The sequence below is a fragment of the Caloenas nicobarica genome, chromosome 7 (genome assembly GCF_036013445.1).
Source record: "Caloenas nicobarica isolate bCalNic1 chromosome 7, bCalNic1.hap1, whole genome shotgun sequence".
Lineage (NCBI taxonomy): Eukaryota > Metazoa > Chordata > Aves > Columbiformes > Columbidae > Caloenas > Caloenas nicobarica.
This window is the reverse complement of record NC_088251.1, coordinates 7693622-7716256: the sequence shown is the minus strand read 5'-3', so window position 1 is coordinate 7716256 and position 22635 is coordinate 7693622. Positions and strand designations below refer to the sequence as shown.

At 38.3% G+C, this 22635-nt stretch overlaps 1 protein-coding gene across 1 annotated transcript; it reads left to right on the top strand.

The window, feature by feature from the left end:
• The first annotated feature begins 626 nt into the window (after positions 1–626).
• ENO4 (enolase 4) lies at positions 627–22197 on the top strand. The gene is given in 17 exon segments (XM_065639389.1): positions 627–665; positions 667–769; positions 1153–1430; positions 3614–3742; positions 4935–5125; positions 6628–6773; positions 8862–9031; positions 9259–9390; positions 10867–10932; positions 11703–11756; positions 13723–13890; positions 15654–15779; positions 18068–18263; positions 19245–19312; positions 19878–19995; positions 22024–22124; positions 22126–22197. Coding segments are annotated over 17 exon segments (2157 nt in total).
• Positions 22198–22635: the final 438 nt, after the last annotated feature.

Sequence of the window (22635 nt, the reverse complement as noted above, 5' to 3'; positions counted from 1 at the left end):
AACCATTCTGAACAAGGAAAATCTAACACGGTGTTCGCTGCTGCTCTCCTCAGGGAACGGGGTTGTGTCAGTTTAGAAACTTCTTCATAGGAAATGGCTTTAAAAAATAGGGTTTAACTCTCTGGAGAGGTACCATACTATTTCTGAAGAATGTGAAAGGAAAAGAAAATGATTCAGTAGGGATTTTTCTTCATTATCACCCAACCTAGAGAAGCGAACACACAATGAGCGAAGGTCTACACATATTGATTTTGGAGCTGAGAAAGTGTGCGGCTAACAGCTTTTTAAGTATCTCCATTTTCAGTTACTTCAACAAAATTACCAATGAACAGTGTAACAAAGTGAAAGTTTTTGCAGGAAATTGCAGGCTAAAAATGATCATTTAGCTTGTGAAACGTTTCTTTTCATTGAAAGTAAAGGGCTTTTAAACGCAGAAGTAGAGTTACTGGGGCATTTTGCACCGTTATCCTCACTAGACGTTTCACAAACCATAATCTCGCTCTCTTTCAGGACGATAATCTGACACAATTTTATTGTTCAGAGACTTTTAAAACTCAAGAGTACCTGCTCGGGGCATTCTGACTTGCAAGACCATACCCAGCCTCTGAGGGAAGAACGAACACCGCATGGCATTAAGAAAACCAAACCAGGCTCTCCAACGAAGCCCGGCCCAGCAACGCAGCGGGGACACGTTGTTCATTAGCGGCTCCGTGGGAGCAAAGGGCCGTTTACCGAGGGGCCAACGGGCCGGGGCGGTGACACCCTGAGGGGACGGCAGCACCTTGAGGGAGCGGCTCTCGCGCCCGCAGCAACGGTCCGGGCGCGCGGCTCTCGCGCCCGCACCAACGGCTCTCGCGCCCGCACCAACGGTCCGGGCGCGCGGCTCTCGCGCCCGCACCAACGCCTCTAACATCCGCAGCAACGGTCCGGGCGCGCGGCTCTCGCGCTCGCACCAACGGCTCTAACACCCGCAGCAACGGTCCGGGCGCGCGGCTCTCGCGCCCGCACCAACGGCTCTCGCGCCCGCACCAACGGTCCGGGCGCGCGGCTCTCGCGCCCGCACCAACGCCTCTAACATCCGCAGCAACGGTCCGGGCGCGCGGCTCTCGCGCTCGCACCAACGGCTCTAACACCCGCAGCAACGGTCCGGGCGCGCGGCTCTCGCGCCCGCACCAACGGCTCTCGCGCCCGCACCAACGGTCCGGGCGCGCGGCTCTCGCGAGAAGCGCGTGCGGCCGCCGCCGTCGCCTGGCAGCCGCCACAGCCCCGCGATGGAGCCCGGCGGGCGGCGGCAGCTGGAGCAGCGGAGGCTGCGGGCGCCGCGGGGGGAAGCGGCGGAGTACTACCGAGGCCAGCGAGTGCCGCAGCGGGTGGAAGAAGCGCTCAACGCCCTCTTCCCCCTGCGCCCCGCGGATCTCTACGGGGAGCTGGTAGCGCGGGGAGGGGGGTTCCCGCGGCTTAAGGGAGACCCCCCACTGCGGGGTGAGCGGGGCCGGAGGGGGCTCCCCTCGGCGAGCAGGGGACTGCATGGCCGTTCTACCTGGCCCCGCTTGAAGGGCGAGGAGCAGCGTGGAGGGGGCGGCTGAGAGCGGCCGTACCGGCCCTTCCCGCAGCCCCCGCCCAGCTGCCGGTGCGGGCCGGGCTCCGCGCTTGGCCTCGGGGGTGATAAACCAACAGGTTGATGCGAGGAGCAAGACGCCTCTGTGCTTGAAATTAAGTTTAAGTAGTTTCCTGCTGGCTCGGGCGAGGTCTGCGATGGTTTTGTGTTTGTCACCAGCGGCACTTTTGACGCTGGGCCAAATACATTTCCGCAGCAGCAGGGCTTTTTGTCCTGTGCTGGTGGTTTGTCTCGACACAGTGTTGCCTTAGGAGGGCACAGATGCATGTCCCTGACAAAGCAGCTCTCTGTGTCCAGTGGCAAGAGAGGACTGGGTGCCGTTCACACCGCAGCTCCTCGAAAGCAAATGGGCCTCCGTGAAAGTATCGACAATCAGCCCAATTTTTATCTGTTCCCAGTTGGCAAAATATTGTAGACAGTAGTCCTAATGAAACCTGTTTGTGGCGATACTGGAGTTGCCAAGACTACAATAGTGAGCAACTCTTGGAAAAAAAAAATTCTAGTACGTTCTTTGATGTGAAAGTGGCTGTGGAAATGAAACATTTCATTACACCTTTTACTGTTTTCCATCTCCAAGTGTTTTATCATCACCAGTGGAAGGGACTAGAACTGGTAACACCTGTTGTTCCTTTGCTTGGTGTTTGGTGTGTTCCTCTTCTGTGTAACTAAAAGTGTTTCCTAGTTTTCCCATTTGATAAGTCTGGTGACTGTCTCCAATACCAGACCGAAGAATGAAAATAGTAAGATAGTCTGTAGTAAACCTCAGGTAGCAACTTAATCCTTTTTCTAAAGCAACATCAGTGTTTATTAAATGCAGATGGAGTCCTGAACATGTTCTCATAGTTGGATGATGCCAGTTCAACAAGCCCATTAAAGACCATGTTGGAAGAAGTAAGAGAACTCTGCCTGCCAGAAATCTGGGTTTTCACCTTTCACATCAGGCTTAGAGCTTGCTAACCTAAAATCCTAGTTTCCTGTGGAGTAGTGACCCTGAGCTACATTTTACACCTTACACCAAGTATGTTCTGTAAGAGAGGTGCCTACAAAAGGAGCCGTTATCATTGGTATGGAGGAGCTTGTTGACAAGCTTCCTTCCAGATTAAATCTTCTGCTGTGAAGATGTTTAGTATTACATTGGTTGAGTGTTGAGACACATGACCCACTCTACATATGTCTTTGATGAAGCAACCTTGAAACATTATTAGGTATCTAGGACATTCAGTACTTTCTATAAAGCAAGAAGTATATTCTGAAAATACTTCTTGTTTTTCTCTGTATGTAGCATTTCCTATGAGAACTTTTTCTGAGCAGAAGGATTTTGATTGAAGATTTTTTTCTAGTGTTTATGGGGGGGAGAGAAATTTAAATTTCAAAGCTTAATGACTACTTGTTATTAGATAAATAAACGGAAGCATGCTATAGGAATTTTATATATAACATTAGGATCTAGTAGAGTTCTGTGTGGATTTCTGAGAGTTTTTCTTGTCCACGGCCTATCATCTCTCCTTATGAAAGACAAGAGATGCATTTTTTCAAGATCTTATCCACAGACAAAATAATTTTGTAGCAGCTCACTGCACAGGGGAGGTGGAGGCTATGTGAATTCAAATAGAAATAAGTTTCTTGAGTAGTACGATGACTATTTTTGTTATTCAGTGTAAAGCCAAGTAAGCTTTGGACAAATACCTATTTTCTGGGAGAGTTAAGTAGATTTTAATACTCATCAATAAGTTCGCCAAATAAAACACATGTTCATCTAACCTGGATGTGGCTTTGGACTTCCATGCTTAGATACGAGTTGGATCTGTTCCTTGGAATCTCATTCTTAAGGAGATAATATAGAAGTAAACGTGCAGTGCAGCAGAAGTATTTTGAATATTGGGATGTATAAATGGATTTGCTCAATGGTGGATTTGATTTAAATATACTTAATGAAATAAAAACCTCTTTGCATAGAAACTGACTTTTAATGAAGTTCTTTCTTTTTCATTTAAGGCTAACTACATTTCTAAATTTTCAAAAGCTCCAGTAATATGTAAATTAATTGGAAGAAAAGTTCTTGATGGAGTTGGTCAGCCAACGTTAGAAGTGGAAATACACTGTATGGTTAAAAACTATGAGAAGGTATGAGCTGCTTCTTCCCATTTTATTTATTTTAATAAAACAATATCAGGGAGATATACTATTCTACTCACATCCTAAGGAATATTTTATTTTCTATCTTTGATGAAAGGATATGAATCCCTGTGATTCAAAAGTTGAGTAGTGTTGTAACTTGCAACTATAAATCTTTTGTTTCCATGAACTAGACAATGCTTATCCTTATTTTATGAGTGGGATGTGGCATTGCATCTTTGTGTATTAAATTTTTGTCTGTCTTAATGTATCATAGCTTTTTTTTACACCCCGTGTCTAGCCCTGTAAGTTCATTTTCCATTTACATGTTTCTTTTTTTATTTTCAGATCCTTATATTTCTATTTGTATGACAGTGTTTCAGAAAAATATAGTGCAGGTGAAAAATTCCATATAGGTTAAAGCACTTCTTTACACTGAGCTAATAGGCTGATGTGGGTGATAGTTAACAGGAACGTATCCATCTAGCACCTGCAATGCAAAATTGTTGATGCATTGTCATCTCTCCTCCAACCTGAAATATTCAAGGTGCTGTGTTTGCAGGTCTAGCTATTGTGGAGTAATTATTTATACTTTCCCTCAGTGAAACTATAGTTCATTTCATTCTTGAGTTAGGTATAATTTCATAGATATTCACAGTATGTAAAGTTAATACCATTAACGTAGGCAACTCTGATATTTGTAAATGATGTCTTCATTAAGTGGATTTTCTTCAGTATCATTTATGCTTCAGCAGTACAGAAAAGTTTAAATTACCTATGTAAGATAAAATGAGGGATGGCATTAAGCATGAATGCTGATGAGTCATGGTGCAACAGGCTACCAACAGCTGCAATCAAAGATGTCATAATGACTGTATGGTCTTTAAAATAACTCCATTCTATTCTGATAACAAAATATATGTGTACAGCAGGTCTGTCAGGTTTTTGCCTAAGTAGTTGTAATTTAGATCAAGAAACTTGAATAATGTCTGTGATTACCAAAGTATAAGAGACTAGGAAGAAGGTGCTGGATGAAAAAATGATAAGAGGAGCAAACAGTAGATTTGGAGATAGGTACTTTTAGATTTGGTAAGGATATATACTTCTTAGTCTTTCCAATGATATTTCCAAGTTAGACATTATATAGTGTTTTAAACATTTTTTTTCTTTTTCTTTTTCTTTTCTTTTTTTTTTTTTTTAGAGAATTTGTTCCATTGTGATGTCTTCTCATTCTCAAATACCTGAAAATTCTTTACCTGATACAACGGAGGCTGATGAGAAAGAAAGAAATGACTCTGTTAACACTGCCGTGGAGTGGGTGAATGAATCACTGAACACAATGTTAAGAGACTTGAAGCCTACTGACCAGTGTGAAGTTGACAAGATGCTTGGGTAGGTCTTGCATGTTATGCAAATTGTTGCCTTTGAAATATACACCATTACTTTGTACTGTAAATAAAAAATATATAGATTATTCAGAGTTTTCTAGTATTATTTTTTGTATGTTTTTAAGATGTGATGTCTATCTCAGATATGTTGCACTATATTATTTCCTGCTTTTTTCAGAATTGTGATATGAAAATCATGCTGGTTTTTATAAGGTTTCATAAATGGGATACAAAAATAAGGGTCTGTAAGAAAAAATGCCTGAGCACATTAATGAGTCAAAAGCTCCATTTAAGAAACTCATTCAGTGCCAGTTTATTTCAGTGGGAACGTTTTTGCAGACTGCAACTCCACTTCTGTTCATCACACTGCACAAAAAAAGCAGTACTAAAGGCCTGTGTGTGTCTTCTGCATTGAGCTAATCCACGGAAAATGTATATACATAACACTTTTCAGGTTCTGGTGGAGTCTTCTTTCTGAGCAGGCTACTCCAAAAGGCTTCTTCCTTGGGGCAATTAATTTATTTGGAAACATAGTTCCTTTAGTGAACATATCTGTCTATTTTTTCATACAAATATTTCTTCTTGGGAGCATCCCAAAGCAAAAAAGAATGACCATATTTTTCCATTCAAAGAAATATGTCTGTATTTTTATGAGAAAAATAGACACAAGCATCACAGATGTATCTAAATGTAGTTTTAGGGTAACATTAGAGGAGCTGCCTGGCAATGTTATGGCTTTCTTCACCCTGGAACCAGTAACATGGCCTGTCATCCTCTTCCGTAGCTGAAGTGTTTCTTTCAGCTACATCCCTGAGAGGAACGACACTTTGCTGTGGGGATAGCGGTTGGGCTGCCACACTTAACACAGACTGTAGCAAACAGACCTAATTGCCTTCCACATGGATTAGCTTTGGGAAAACCTCACTGAACGGAATAAGGACTCAGTTGGAAGGAAATTCTTCCAACTGAAGTGAGTCTAAATAAGATTTTAATGCATCATTTACACTATTTTATGTATCTTACACATTGTTTGCCTGAATTGAGTGACTGTGACCCACGTATGCAGTTTCCGCTTCGTACATGTAATTGAAACTCAGCTGCTTCTGAGCTTGCAGCCACTTAGATAACCAGTGTACAACTGACTACTGGATTAGCACCCTAGGCTAAGCTGTTGTATGTCACAAAGTTATGACAGGATCTGTTACTACCCATGCAAATGCATCCTTCACGCTAAGATTACACAGAGCTGACTTTCAAACCAGTATGATTTGAAAAGCACGTGTTAAGGCTTATAATGCTTGTGTTCTTTGTGTTTAACCAACACTTCAGATGACTAACAAAAAATAATGTCACTTACTGACTTCTCCAGATTCACACAATGAGTCTATGGCAGAAGCTCAAATCCTTAATTCAACTCTTAGCATGTTCTTTAGCCTGTATCCTGTGTCTACTTGTCACATGTCTAACAATATTTTGAGCCAGTAAACTTTATGCCTCTTTTCTCAGTGAATACTTTACAAAAAAGGTAGAAGAAAAAAAAGAAATTCAGAAGCAAGAAGAAAAAGAACAAGAAGCAGAAGCCACTCCTGCCCTTACTTCACACACTCCATCAGCAACAGTGCTACCTGGGAAAAAAAAAGCAGCAAAACCAGGTTTTGGTTTACTTGATTTTAATATTTTCTGCAATACAATATTAGTAAAGGTGCTAAAACACTTTCTGAAGTATTCCATGGACACTGAATACTTCAGAACATATGATACAGTGTCTCATGTTTATAGGGTTTGGTTACTCTGTCCCAAATCTTCTTTCTGATCACAGCAGTTGCTAGTGCAGAAATGAGAGAGGGGAAAATACAGAGTTTTCTCATCATTCACATGCATTGGTTGAACAGAGTTTCTGCCTTTGTTTTACAGTTGGCTTAGACAGGAGGTTATTACCCTTCAGAGTGAGGAATAAGAATGGAGGAGCATGCAAATGAAGAATAAAAATGAAAATGATAAGGAAAGAAAAGAGCATCACAGAACTGAACAGGAAAATGGAAATAGAATTAAGATAGAAGTTGAAAAGAATGGAAAGAGGGAGGAAGGGCAGTTTCTTGCCAACACTGAAAAAAGGAAGAAGTAAGGTGAAAAACAGAGAAAGAAGGAAGGGCATGAAATGGGAATATCAGGCAGTACAGAGTAAGAAGAAGTAAGTGAACAATGCTACCAAAGGAAAAAATGGTGTGAGAGTAGAGAAACAGGGTAAATATACTTGGCCAAAAAAAAGTGCACCATATGTTACCTCCATTTATGCATTACTCTCAGAAAAAAAAAGGGTTGTTACGATGATTGGAAGGGCAGAAAATTTTCAAATTATTATTTCTTATCAGTTTGTTTCGAGCTGTCCTATACTATCAGTAAAACCTCCCAATACGTTAGATATGTGCACAGTAAATGCACTTTTGACCTGAAACATAATGTTAGCAGTTGTCAAGTCCATGCAGATATCATCATATTATATATTACATTTTAAGTCAAGCTTCTGCCAATACATACATTACTTGCTTTTATTAATTGTGTTTTCTTTGTGTTTGTGACATTGACTGCAATATTATTGTTAGAGTCAGTACCTATTACAAGCCAATGATTATAAAGCTACTTGTAGTTACAGGACTCCACTAACAGATGGTGACTTCCAGCAGCAGGTGCTTTCAGAGGTAGCATCTGTGTTGTAATTTATGCAGGTTACAAAATAGTGTAGTGTGAAGGATCTCTGCAAAATGCTGCGGTTTGTCAGAGTTGGTCAGTACTTGATTATTGGTGTCTATGTGTGTAGCTCTTCATCCTCAATGTAAGAGATATAGAATCTGTGTATAGCATGCAAATGACATATAATCTAATCTGCATATCCAGTTAAGGTCCTATTATGAACATTTTCTCATAAAATATCGGTTGTGTCCTATATATTTTCTTGCAATCAAAACTTGTACAACACTCCTATTAGGAACCTAGGTAGCTGGTGAGACTTACAAAAAAGTACCCAATGCATATGATTCTTAAGGATCAGAGCACTTATTTTGGTTTTACGTGGGTGCTTACTGTATGTGTTCGTGTCAGCACTGTAGGCAATAAATATGATAGTGAGAACTGCTGGGCTTCAAGCATCTTGACAAACGTTACCCTACTGAGTATCTGAGAGAAAAGGAGGCTCTTTTGAAAATTTAACAAGACTATGCATGTGGAATACTTAAAAGACCCGTTTTCTCATTGGAAAATCCAACTGTAATAGGCCTAATTTTTTTCACAGTCATTATTAGAAGAAATCAAGTATGTGTGCTCCCAATCGGGGTATAACATAATCTTCCAAGTTATTTATGCAAAAGCTGAGCATATAAGGAGGACAGTAAAGAACACTGAAGTCATGCTTATGAAAGGAACCTGAAAAATGAGATAACATTACTGGATATAAACATAGATAAATAAAAAGACAGATTTCAGTGGCTGAAAGATGTCCAAAAAAATGGATTTAAAATACATTTGCCACCAGAGTGAGGATAGATACTTCGATTACTTGTAAGTTCATTTCATACAAGACAACTGACAAGATTAAGTTTTAAAAAAAACCCAACTGATTCTGATTCTTTTGTAATACATTGAGTACAGACTGAGATGACAATATCATGTTTACTCGTATAACCGTGATACATATGCATATGTTTTAAACCAAGAAAATATTTAGCTGCTACTCTGTCTTGCAGGAAAGAAGGTGTCAGTTGCAGAGAAAATGATCCCACCTGCAGAACCCGTTGAACCCGTGCTTTGTGGCAGCTTCGCCATTGGGGGAACATCACTTGCTATAGCGAAGGCTGGTGCCACTGTTCGCTGTATCCCATTGTACTTACATATTGCACTGCTGAAACATGATCAGGTACACTTGACTTTTGTCATTTTGCTTATTTGTCCCAATTATCACAATTATTCTAGAATTCTGAAGCCAGTAGTCCTTCATGACAGTGGTATTAAATATACCTCATAGAATACACCCTTAAGACCATTGCCTATAGCAGTCTTTGAACCCTGTGCCATAATTAACATATATAAGATATTGTTCTGATTTTTAACATTTTTATTTTCATATGGTACTCCCAATTACAGGACTCGCCTAAAGAAATGTCTCTACCACTCCCAATGGTTACTCTGTTGAACTGTGAAAAAATTTTACCTGCAAAACTGAAATTAATGAAAGAACTTATGCTTATACCACCAGTTCAACTGTCACTCAAACAGGTACCATTTCATTTTCATTTTTATAAATGTATTCTATAGATTTCATATAAACTATATATACATATATGTGTACATAAGTATATAGATCTTTTCAGTATAGTCTGTACAAACTGTATTTTTCATTTTTTGTCTGCTTGCAAGGCTAAAATTTTAAAAAATGTTAGTGCAGAGTTCTAACACAAGGAACATTAAAAGAAGTAAATAGATGAAGATTTAAAAGAAGATACATGAAGATTTGAAGTTAAAAATGTATGTGTTAGTATAGAGGAAAAAATCAGTGCATTGAAGATGATGTAGGGGAATTGTGTTACACAGCAATAACAGATTTTAATTTTGTTTAGAATGAGATTTTACGTTAGTAGATTATAAATAGTATCAATTGTTTGATAGAGCATACAAAACAACAAAACTCGTTACAAATTCACAGGAAGGCATAAAATCTTTGGGAATAAATTGCTTTAAAAATGAAATTGTGAAGATAGAAGGGAATACAAAGCAGAACAAAATCTATTCAAGGGGCAAGAAGGATGGATGAGACAGACTGGATCAACCCTCTCCTTTTGTTTAGCCATGTGTTGCATTAAAGAGTGTATCTGCACAAGATGCCTACATTAAGGCTGTATTTCTACTTTGTGTGCTGGTGACCTGAACAAATAGCTGAGCTCGATTCTCTTTCCTTTTCCTTTAACTTTTTTAAATGGTCACCAAGAGCTCTTAATAAGGTTGCTAATTCTGTACCTTTCAAAGACATAATGCCTCCTAGTGCTCGTGGGAGAGCAGCAAGCTGTTTGCTGCAGTGCAAAAAACATAGCCAGTTGTCTTGTGTTGATGTGTTGTCAGCTGTGACTGACTTCTGCCCCCTTCAGTATTCCTTTACTGGCACAATTTAAGAAAATCTGAAATGTGATTTACAAAGCATTAAACTTTTAGTAACTTAGTTGAAAAGGAAGACCAGGATTGAGTTAAAAGCAATACATTTATTTCATTGGAGTGTTCCTCCATTCCCCAGTGTTTAAAATGAAGACACTGATTTTTTTTCCCCTGCTTCCTGGAAATGTTCTAAAAGTAAATGCACTCAATTTTGTCAGAGTTTCCAGTTAGGAAGTCTTAGGTAGAGTCACAATTGTGAACAGTGATTATCATCTTCCTGCTTCTTAGATATTACGCAGACCTGGATACTGCTTACTCGTTAGATTTGGGAAGGGTTCCTTTTGGAGACCACTTTTCTTGCCATCCCATTCAGCGGCATAATCAAATATTCCTGTTCATTCCACCACTACTAACCCTTTATCATTGGACACTGGACTGTATGGGGGGGGGCAGGAACTGTGTTGTAAAAGTCTATAGTAGTTTGGGTTTTTTTAAGACTTTATATTAAGATTTGCATTTAGAGTAAGTGTTATCTCTCTTCTGATTTAAGCTGCTAAAATTAAATAATTTTTCTTGCTTTTGAAGACTACTGTTGTTTAATTTCAGGGCATAGAAAGAGTTCTGGATATTCAGAAAGAAGTTATGAGACTGTTGGATCCTCCAGGCAAAGTGGTACAATAGAAATGTGTCATAATAGTATAATGTACTTCATTTGGTCATTCTAGTACTATTGTCTTTTTAGGCTTAAACGTGGAACATTTACCCTGTCATCAGGTTTAGCCTTATGGCACAGAATAGAAGATATATTCCCCTGACAGATAAATAAAACATTGGCCATTTGGTGGTATTAAATGAATATAGAATAAAACATTGTTTTAAGCATAGTAAGTCTTTCTGTATACCTGAGGAAGTATGCTGGGAGTAAATGGTGTCACAGTGAATATACAATATATGGTTCTGATCTTGCTAAGTCTCCCACACATGCAACATGTATTATTCAAGGCACTATTACTGTAGTAGCGTATCAGTCTCAGTATGTGCATATGCTTTTTGCAAAGTGAGGTTGTTGGGTTTCTCCATGCACAGAGTCTAGATTCTCATTTCTAAGATCCCATGTAGTTTTGATAGGCTAGGTGGGAGTCTTTTGAAAAACAAATGATGTTTGGGGTGATGCCCACATAGAAAGAAACACTTGAAATTAGGTACCACCACAAAATAAAACTGGATTATGGCTGATAGTATTCAAGACAAAACAGAAGCTGTTTCCTAACTTAAATATTTGCAGTCTCTTTAGACCAAAATTCAGCCAACTTTATGTTTTGGTTTTGGTTGGTTTTTTGGTTTTCTTTGTTTGTTTGGGTTTTTGTTTTTATTCTGAGGTCTCTCTGTCATTCTTGGACTTTTCCAGAGACTTGAATTCTTTCTTCTTTCACTCCCAACAGCCCAGTCCTCAACTAGCAGACAGTAAGAAAGGCAAAGCAGGGAAGAAAGCTCCGGTAAGAAAAGAGATTTTCATTTTAAGCCTTCAGCAAAATATTAACAACAGTAGGGAACCAAAATTTTCTTAAGAAATGAAAGTTTAAGCTACATTTGGAGCATCAATGCAAAACTTTGAAATACTCCAAATGCTCGTATTTTACATAATAATTTGGATTTTTCTGACTATACCTTCCCTTCCCATGGAACAATAACAGAAAGGGGAAATTCTTCTGGAATCTGGTCATTTTCCTCATATAGAAATCCATGTAAATTGTCCAAATAAGCATTTTGCAGGCCTGTAGCACCAGCAGAGAACATGCTCTTTTGATCATGTAGGTTATATATTGCCTGTAAGACTTGCATATTGTGCTGTTTCCTACTTCTGGGAGCAAAATTCCCCTCTTAATCATTCTGCATTAAGGTCCCAGTTCCTGTTTGAGGTTATAGATAAAGGCAGCTATGAACCAGAAGCTAAAGGGCAGCACTCAGTGTGCAGGAAGTTATTTTATATTACTCAAATGATCTTTTTTTTTTTTTTTCACTTCAAAACCTGTAGTTTATAGATGAGTTTTCCAAATACTGGGATGGAATTGCCGTGCCAGTTTTGCTTTCCATTCTGAGATGACTAAAATATTATCAGGTGAGAATTTTTGCTGTTGTGGAGTATACAAGAGAACAGGATGAACAGAAGTTTTCCTTTTTTGATTTTTTTTGTGCTTAAACAACACAAAATTTGTCATCATTAATCAGCTGGCTAATGTTTTTCTGGTGGATAATTTCCATAGTCTTATCACTATAAGTACTGCAGTTGCAAGTTAAATTAATTCCTTAAGATATGCACATGGAAGCAATGCATTAGATTAGAAAAAATTCAATTTATTTCAAAAGGAGAAAACTAAAGGAGATAGTAGTGAGACTGAATTTTAAACTCACAAAATCATCATGTTAGTTTGAACTTTTGGGGGGGGGGAATAAAAAGGAAAAGCGACAAAGGTAGTGAAGAAGAACCTTTTTAGGTTATAGAAGTAAAGACTGAACAGAAAAAAATGTATTTATAAAGATAAACAATGCTTTCAATAGAATGTAAGAAGGCACCCCATATGGGTGCCATGAAAATGCAGAATTTATCTCACATTAAATGCAGGAACACTGCAGCAGTTCTTGCTGTTTATTGCTGCAGCTGCTGTTTAGTGTTCTAAAAGTAACAAGTCAAATAGATTGTCTCTCCTTGCAGATTGCTACAAAATAATCTCATAACCATTTACGTTTTCTTCCGAACTTGTTATGTGAAGGAACATTCATGTATCCTCTGTAGCCAGACCTCTCTTCTGTCCACTGTAGTCAGTTCTCTAACTTGTCAAAACTAATGCCTTCCAATTGACTTCTCCAGTCTAACCCAGGATTATATCCTGCTGCTTTCTGGGCAATTTAGTGTCATTCTTTATAATCTAAAATTCACAGACTTTAAAGTTAAAAATCAGTGTTTGAAAAACCTACCAAAAAACTGACAAGGACGTGTGAAATATTTGCTCAATACAGCTCTGCTTGTGGCTCCTGTCTAGGAACGCTGGACGCATGGACTCCTACGAGTCCATGCAGCTGTGCTGGAGGTATTTCCCCTCTATGAAATTTGTTCCTTGTGGAAGTCTTGGAAGATTCTAATGTTTCTTCAGTACTCCACAGAGGCAATATCAAAGTTGTAGTTGAGGATAAATGAGTAAAAGCTGTTTAAAAGTGGAGAATATGGGTTTTTTTGTGGTAAACGGGAACTTTCACATAGCATCCATGACAACTCAGTGGTTATTAAGAGTGCCTTTAAAATCTTTTTGTAAAGCAGTACTGGCCATATGAAAGTGAGAACTACATGACTAGACATATTTCAAAGGACTATTAGCTCTCTACTCATTAGTGTTTCATTACCCCTCATTCATAGAGAAATGTCCTTAAAGTAAATAGTGTGATTATTTTTTGTTTTACTTTCAGCCACAAGCCTTAAAAAGAATATCACACTTAGGTTGCCTAATAACAGGATTTGATAATCTAGAGCAATCACTGCTCCTAATGCAAACAGCTTGCAACAATATTGGACTGGAGCTAGGAACAGACATGTATTTAGGAATAAATTGTGCTGCTCATGAATTAATGGATTACGTAAGTTATTTTCACTATTTTGTTGATTTTTACAAGGAACGTAGCTATTTGCTAACATTATTTATTATTACATTGCAAACTCACCTAGAAGCTTCTGACTCCATTTTTTAAGGTAGCAATCAAGCAAACCAAAATAATTGTCTCTGCATTTATACATGATGGTTTAATCAGTCCTACAAGTGTCACAGACATGTCATTGGATTGTGAGCGCAAGGGGATGAGACAGCCATCCTTCTGGTAGCGTGCTGTGCTGGGAGCAGCAAGAATGCGGGTATTCCTTCTCCGCAGCTGTACCAGCGCACTGGCGCACACCTTGCCTGGAATAAAGCTCACTGGACCCAGGCAGACAGCCACTACAGCTTGTGTCCTGCCTACAGGAATCTGTTACCTTCATGATTTAACTTTAACCATGCAAATGGTATAAGCCTGCCTGCCTCAGCCAGGTTTATGTCTTTTATCTGTTTATTTAATAAGATTTTTCAGATCAGTCTGTGTCAAATACCTACTAAGTGCTCTGTTTAACAAAGCAGCTTCATTTTGCATTACACCTCGGACAATTTTGAATTAAAGTATTAAGCGACAAATCCTGTGGGGTTTTTTTAATTCTACCAGAAGGTATAAATGAAATAATTATCTTCTATCCACCTTTTTTTCAAGGACAAAGAACAATATTTACACAAGTATACTTATGTAATTCCTTCACACCACTATACGCTTATTTCTCCATTTTATTATACTACATCTGTTGTTTTCTGCAAACTACTGTTTCTGTGTATTTGTACTATGGTATGTGTGTTTACCCACTAACATCCATCTCATTGTGTATCAACATTCATTTTTTAATTCTTATTTGTCAAGATTTTTATTTGACAAAGTTTATTTATCTCCAGCTCAAGTCTTTCAGTTTGTGCCCCTTGTTCCAGGACCAATCAGGTTTTTCTCAAAGCAGAAAAAGGAACTTCCTATTACAGTTATTATCTCATGAGATTTTGTGTATTTGGGTGTACTACGGTGAGAAACCTTTCATTATTAATATATGTTGTGAAAGAAGTTGCTTTCCTGACAGTTTGTGATACCTGTATCCTACACCAGAATGAGCCAAAATCTTAAACAATGAATTATCAGTAATTCCGTAACTTTCTGTTGTTGAACTGTTCAAGTCACTAAAGCAGTGAGTATTCTGGCAGAGTTTGGCAGTGTGCCCTTAAGAATCTTGTACACTGCAGCTTGTGCTTCCCATAATGATGAGACTAGTTTTGAACTAGTTTTGGGTTTTTTTTTGAAAGGGGAAAGAGGCAAGGAAGGGCACTACCTTATCTTTGAGCACTGTGGGTACACTCCTTTCACACAGCAATATTTTCTTCATGAAAACAAGGACAAAAAAATAACTTTCTGGGGAAGTGAAAAATGAGATCTTTCATGCAAGATTTAATAAATACGTCAAAGATTCCTAACTTTATGATAAAGTAGTGTAAAGCTGGCAGTGCTGCCTAGCAAATGCTGAAATACATCTCACTAGTTTTGGGAGTGGCATCTTTCAGAGACTTAGGCGTGAGCCCACTGGAACCCACTGTTAACTTCAGGCGGAGTTTTTGATAACAATGTGCTGACCACTTAGAGTAAAATGGACAAGGGAGTGTGTGTTCATTGAAGAACACACAATCTACCATCTTAATAGAGACCCTAGCTGTATGCTTACGTTAGTACTCTGGTTTTAAAGTATTACTTTCCTTATCTTTTGTGCTTTTTGCTTCACTTTCTAGGTTAAAGGAAAATATGAAATACTCACTGGAACATTCAAAAGTCCTGATGAAATGGTTGACATGTATGTGGAACTGATTAATAACTTTCCTTTTATTATTGCATTAATAGATCCCTTAAGAAAAGAGGTAAGATACCACAGTGCAGTCCTTGAAAAATTGATAATGCTGTTAAGTGACATATCAATGAACTTTTCACATCTTTACAAAACATATAAAATAGGAAGCTTCTGGTTTTGGAGTCTTTAGGCACAAAAAATATCACTACAAAAATGTATGTAACAATTCACTAGCATAAGTGTAATTCACAATAACTCTAAATTTTTCTACGCTTTTGATGTATTTCCTGACAGAAAATAACTCTTGCATGAACAGAATGTGGTCAGTACAAATATTTTAAAGAATTATAAGGCTTTTTTTTTCCTGATTCTGCTTGCTAAACCACTGTCATTTTATTATGTTTTTCTTAAGTAAAAAAATAATTCAAATTGTAAAAATCAAATTATAAAATTAAAGTGATATATAAATTATATAATATAATATCCTATCATATTAACGGGAGAAGTTAAAAATTTGCACATAGTTGTATATTCTGTAGAATCACTAAAAAAATATTGCTGCTATTCCTTACGATTGAGATTTATACCCGAAGGCAGAACAAACCTGTCACTGGCAGCATTGCTCGGCAGAATTTTTAAAGTGGCAGTAAGATACCATGTATTTACCACTGTCATCAAAGTTGGAGGGGTTACATTCATGTGACCAATAGATTACAACAATAAAGTAGAATACTACTAAGCGTGTTATCAAGTTACAGATAGAGGAAAGAAACAGATTGCGTAGCCTTAAATATTAGCATTTGTACATAAGATTAAGTTTTCACGTATTATAAAAAAGATAAAAACTTAATTGTAGCAGAACCCACAATTGTAGACCTAGATTCTGCAGTTGCACAACTTAATAAAAATTTGCTCTTGCTGTCAAATTGCACACTTCATCTTCTTTGAAATAAATATATGGGGTTTGTTTTCATGAACAAAACATGAAGACCATGCTTGAAGGGGGAAGCAAAGTGATGTTGTCTTTGTGAACCTGCCCAGTGCTTAACTCAATAATTCCAAACCTGATGAACTGCAAAATCCATCTGATTTTGTTATTAACTGGGACTGTAAAAGCTCATTGTTTTAATATGTGTATTTACTGTCACCTCACTCTAGTGAGCCTTGCCTCCCTGCGCTGTTTCTGTCTGACTCTGAATTACCCATGTTCCAAAACACCCCATTTATTCCCTGCTCCCGCCACAGCTGCAAACTTCCTTGAGAATTCTTGTGAAGAAACATGTTTCCAATATGAAAATCTGCAGGAGAATTACAACAGATAGTGAAGTACCGTTTGAAATAGAATCCTGTTACGAGAAATGCCTCTCCTCCTCCTCCCCCTGCACAAACCTACAAAGTTTACCCCTGGCACATCTTTGCCACAGATAATCAGGTCCTTGAGAATTAGCTCTGGTACCAATTCAACAATTCATTGCCAGACAGCAGACCACTTTAGTGCTTAAGTTTAAATATTTCTTCAGGTGTCAAAAACTTCATTTTCACTTACATGTGGGCTGGAAATCCTGATAGGAATGTACCCTACAGATTGCAGCTATATAGTTATGAAAGTCTGATCCACAGACCAAGAATTATTACTGGCAGAATTATTAAGTAATGTTTTTAATGTGACAATTTGTATTATGTGGACACAAAGAAAGTAAATTAATTCATAAATTTCTTCTTTCAAATTATATACATATCCTTGTGCTTTCTTTATCCTTAAATCTCAGTACCATGGGGACAGTACATTAAAATCAAAAAACAGACAAAAAATGGAGCTTTGCTGGAAGGTGAGGGTTTTATTGTGCTGTTCCCTATGGGTCAGTCTTACTGCTGTGATCATCCTGTTTTGAGATGTGTCACTGAGTCTATGACTGCCCCCGGTTTCATTATTTTATATTCAAATAAATACTATGACACTGAAAATATTAACACAAGAGTGAGTCCTCTGAAGAAAACAATAGAAAATTATTTTATACTCCATTAAAATTAAATCACTTTCAGAAAGGAAATCAAAATAGCAAACTCCTACAGTTAATTTAATTTGAAACATTTTAAGCTATACTTGTGTGCAACTAGCTTTGATTAATTCCAGACATAGAATTTATCTTTTCTAGCAAAATCTTAAAATCCAAGCAAAATTCCAGTAGTATATTTTTCTTAGGTAGATTTAAAATACAGTTTAAAATATGCTATGTATATATGAAGGCTATCTTTAGGATTAAATGCTTTTTTAAAAAAAACCCAAACCTCCTCAATTAGAGTTTCTGTTCAGTTTAGTATTTTAAACTCCAGTTATTTGTTTGATTGTTTATGCAGGACAGAGAACAATGGAATAACATATGCTGTGCTCTTGGCTCCAAATGTTACCTGATTGCTGAAGATGCTGCAACACATATATCCAAATTTAAAATTGACCAAAACATCAACATACCTATGTGCAGTGGTGTTGTCCTAAAATATATTAACCAAACCAAGGTATCAGACCTCATAGAACTTAGTGGACTTCTAGACGGTGAGTAGAGGGGGGAAAAGGCTGATTCGCAAACCCTACAAGTCAATAAATAGTGTTGTTATATCTGGAATTATTATATCTTTTTAATTAATTATTGCCACCTCTAATTTAGAAAGTGCTTGTCAGAAGAAACAAAAATTCATGTTTTGATTCACAAATCTCCATTCAGGAGCTTAAAACAACATTCAAGGCTTCATCTCTAGTAAATTATTATACTGTGGATGTTCTGAATGTGGGTGCCCTTTGACACTGCAGCTAAGTGTCACACCGATAGATAAAGGAATTAAACAAAATTTTTAAAAAGATGTAGCTGAGTAATCTGACTTTTGACTAATACTAGTATTAATAATTAAGAAATCTAAACAAGTCCAAAATGTTTAAAATTGCAGTTTACATAGATTATTGAATTCATATTATTGAGCCTTTATGGTAACAGCACTAAGAACTTGTGCAGTTTCGTATGTAAGATTTGTCTTTGTATTTTGCTCTATTCATTTTAATGCCCAAGGAATAGATGGACAAATTTAATGTATCTAAGTTATTTCCTTATGCCTTCAAAAAGCCCAGAATTACTATTTCAAAGCACGTAAATAGCAACTTAAAGATTTCAGTCAGTCATCAAGGTAAACTCTTTTTTATAGTGTAGATAAATCATTAGTATAGAAAGGAGCACATTTAAAATAAATAGAACAGCCTCGTAGCCTGGAGAATACATTATCAGAGAGATCAGCTAGAGACAGAAATTAGGATGAGATGTTAGATATTCCCCTAACCATGCCGAAAATGAAACATAATCTTAACGTAGCAAACTAATATAGTTTACATCATTGAGATGTATTCCACTGGTTTTACTCCTGTTTGTATTTAAGCTTAGATAGCCCAAAGGAAAAAAAAAAAGAAAAAAAAGAAAGTCCAAACAATTTCGGTGTCGAATATATAAAATATACACTAATGAAGGTTTTACACTCCCGCTATATATAGGTCAAAGACGTATTACCATATTAGGAAGTCCAGACGGAGAATCTTCTGATGATAGCCTTGTGGATCTGGTAAGTATTGAAAGCTGTTCAATTGCGGAATTGCCAGAACGCTGCTTTTAACATGAGCTATTTTTTAAGAAGAAAGCCTGTTTCTGCTTGAGAAAGAAACAACGTTTTACAAAATGGGCTTTTTCTAGAGAGTTGCTATTTTTCCCCCAGAGTGTTAATCTTTGAGTCTAAAGAGAACACACAGGAAATTTGCCAAAGCATGAAGTATATTCAAAAGTGTGTATGATCTATTTGGTTGCATTAGTTTATAAAAAAATGTGAGTTACTTAAAACATTTCTGAGTCGTAATAATATTTTAGGCAAAAAATTCTTAGCAGTAATGTATTTAGTCTTTCTTGGATTAAAGCTACATTTGCAAATAAAATTTCATTTCATATGCCAGTGAAAATTATTGTTTGCATCCGACAAATCTTTCACTAAGAGATTTTATTACTATTTAAAGGAGGGTTTTTATCTGTAGAACGAGAAGAGTGTTAAATTACGAGTAAGATAGCATATTTAATAACGAAGAATGACTTCACTTCCCGAACCGTGTAGTTTTAAAATACGCACTTTCTTGTTTAAGGCTGTTGGACTGGGTGCCAGGTTTATCAAGTTGGGAGGTCTTTCCCGCGGAGAAAGGGTGACCAAATACAACCGCCTTCTTGCTATAGAGGAAGAACTGACCAAGAATAGAACGCTACGTATGAGCTTCTTTCTTACTTTGTTTTCAGCTTGCAATGAATACGAGAACAAAGATTGGAGGGAGAATGATTGAAACTGCACCACAGGAGGGAAGCGAAATCAAAAGACTATAAATAAGCGCTGACAAAAAAAAACCTAGGATAGCACTTGCCACAATGTATATTGTTGTCCTAATGGATTATCTGTTTACTGAATGTTAAAATAGACCCCTTCTTGAGGAGTAGCCTACATTAAGCTTTTTTCCAGAATTAATTGGTTAGAGTCTTGAAGCCCACACTGCAAAGGGAACAAAACAAAAACCATGCACATAACACGCCAAAAAGCTGCCAAAACGCGAATTTTAGGCCAAATACCCTACCTCCCTCCAGCCTCTAAACATATATTGCTAACAAAACTTCATTTCACAACCCCCTTTTGTGTGTTAGATTTCCAGTAAAATGTGCTTGGAAAGCTCCAATTGCATGGGTAAGCACTAAATAAAACCCAAGAAAACCTGAAGCTGACGATGCACATTCAGCCTTAGCCACTTGTATGCATCTGCTTGCATTTCAGGATCTGCATCATCTTTTTCCTCTCTACTCCGCACCGCTAAATGCTTAACAGTTCTTTAGAGCCACTTCTCACTTGTTCAGGTATCAATCAAGACAGAATAAAGGCTTCCAGTCTGAAGGGGAGGCAGAGAGACAAGGAGAGGAAGAAAGGAAGGAAAGGGTTTGCAAGAATTTATTATGCCTAAGAAAAATGAAGGAGAATTAAGTCATTTTACCCTCTTGTTTCTAATCGTTTTCGACGTTCTATATGTAGGATAGCAGTACTTGACGTGCACACTATAAACCAAAGGTTTTATTAAAAACAAAAATCAGAAATATTCTGAGTTTTCAAAATCTCCCCCTTGCTGATATAGTCATTGCAAAAAATAGAAACATAGACAAAATTTCTTTGTTGCTAAGAAAGTAGTTTCACAGAATGCACTTTTCAAAAACAAACCAGATAATTCTAGAACCATGAATTTGAACTGTGTCAGCAATATTAATATATTCCCTGCTCAAATGGTATAGTCTAAACAAAAGAGCTTGACTTTGACAAATATTTAAACCTATGTCTCATAAAATGAAAGAGCTGTTAATCATTTGGCAGAAATAAAATCCAATAACTAAATCACCAGTAGGAAACTATTGCAATAGCGTGTCTGAGCTGCATCTCAAACTTGGCATTTGGCCGGGCTGACAGCTATGGAACACGCCGGAGCGCTGAGCAGTGGTGGGCTCCGGAGGTGGGAGGTGACACTGGTGACACTGACCCATCTGGAGTCCCTGGGGGCGGCTGAGTGGGGCTGCAGCTGGGCCCAGGAGCACCGGGACAACCGGCCCCTCTCGCCATGAGTGATTTGGGGGGCGCAGGTCTTGGCCGAAGTGCAGCCCCGACACCGCTGCCATGTTTGAGCCTCCAGGTGCACCTGGAAAGCGTGTGTGAGCTGCTGGCAAGGTCAAGCACAGACTGGCCATGTCTTTGCTAAAAAGTGCCAGCTAAAACTGAGACTTTTCAGTGATGGGGTGGGTGTTGTGTATGTGGCAAAAAGGGGAATTAGGTGGTGAAGTTGGGGAGGAAGGAATGTCACAGAATTGGGAAAAACAGCTGCGAGAAGAGAGGTGAAGTGTTAATTACAGGAGCAACATCTGAACCTGGGCTTACATCGAGCTGTTGAAGGCTGGGGCAGAGAGGAGGCACAGGCAGCTGGCGGGAACTTTACCAAGAGCACAGCGCAGAGGAAGATGGGGGTTAAAAAAAAAGGGCAGCGCGGTGAGATCATTAGTGAGAAAGGGAATGCAATGAGTATCCCCACCATGTAATCACAGTGCAGGACTGTCACTCCTGTTTCAAAGAGCCAGACTTTAAAGATGTTGAGAGACTCTTGGAAACATCATGTGGCATTTAAAAAAAAAAAAAAAAAAAAAAATCTGAGTGCACCAGAGAACATTACAAGAAACTGGATTACAGCAAACACGAGTTTCTTTTTTCTATTTCAGGTGAAGCAACTCTTGAATTTATTGCTTTTGGTGAAGAATCACAGCCAGAAAATCAACCTTCTGCTGTACCTCCTCCCCCGAAGCAGGATTCAGCGCTTCCAACAGCTCTCTCAGGCAGCCCTGCAGGTTCCCTGCCTGCCCGCCCAGCTCCCACAGAACATCACACTGACCTAGGTTGTCAACAGTAACTTTTGGATACATTTCTTAAAACAAACCAAAACATTCTAGCAAGAAACTCATATATTACCTATTCCTTAATCCATTTATTTTCAAGCACTTTAGCTAAAAGCATTCAGAAACTACCTTCTCTTTTCCCAGGAGACCATTGCTTTCAGCTGAAACCAAGTTAACTGAGCAGTGGCTATAGTTTGAAAATACCACAAAATTCTCTGCCATATTTACAAATTGACAAAACAAATACCTCTGTGTTGAGTCCAAAACAAAATGTTTGTTTTGGGAAAGTCGAAGTCTCTCTCCATACAAAGAATAAGCTATTGACAAACAGTAAAAAAAAAAAAACAAAACAGCATTTTACAAAAAACAAAGGCCTTGACTGTTATGGTGCTCCATCCCCCCACACCCCCTCAATGCTGCCCTTAGATCGAGCCTACA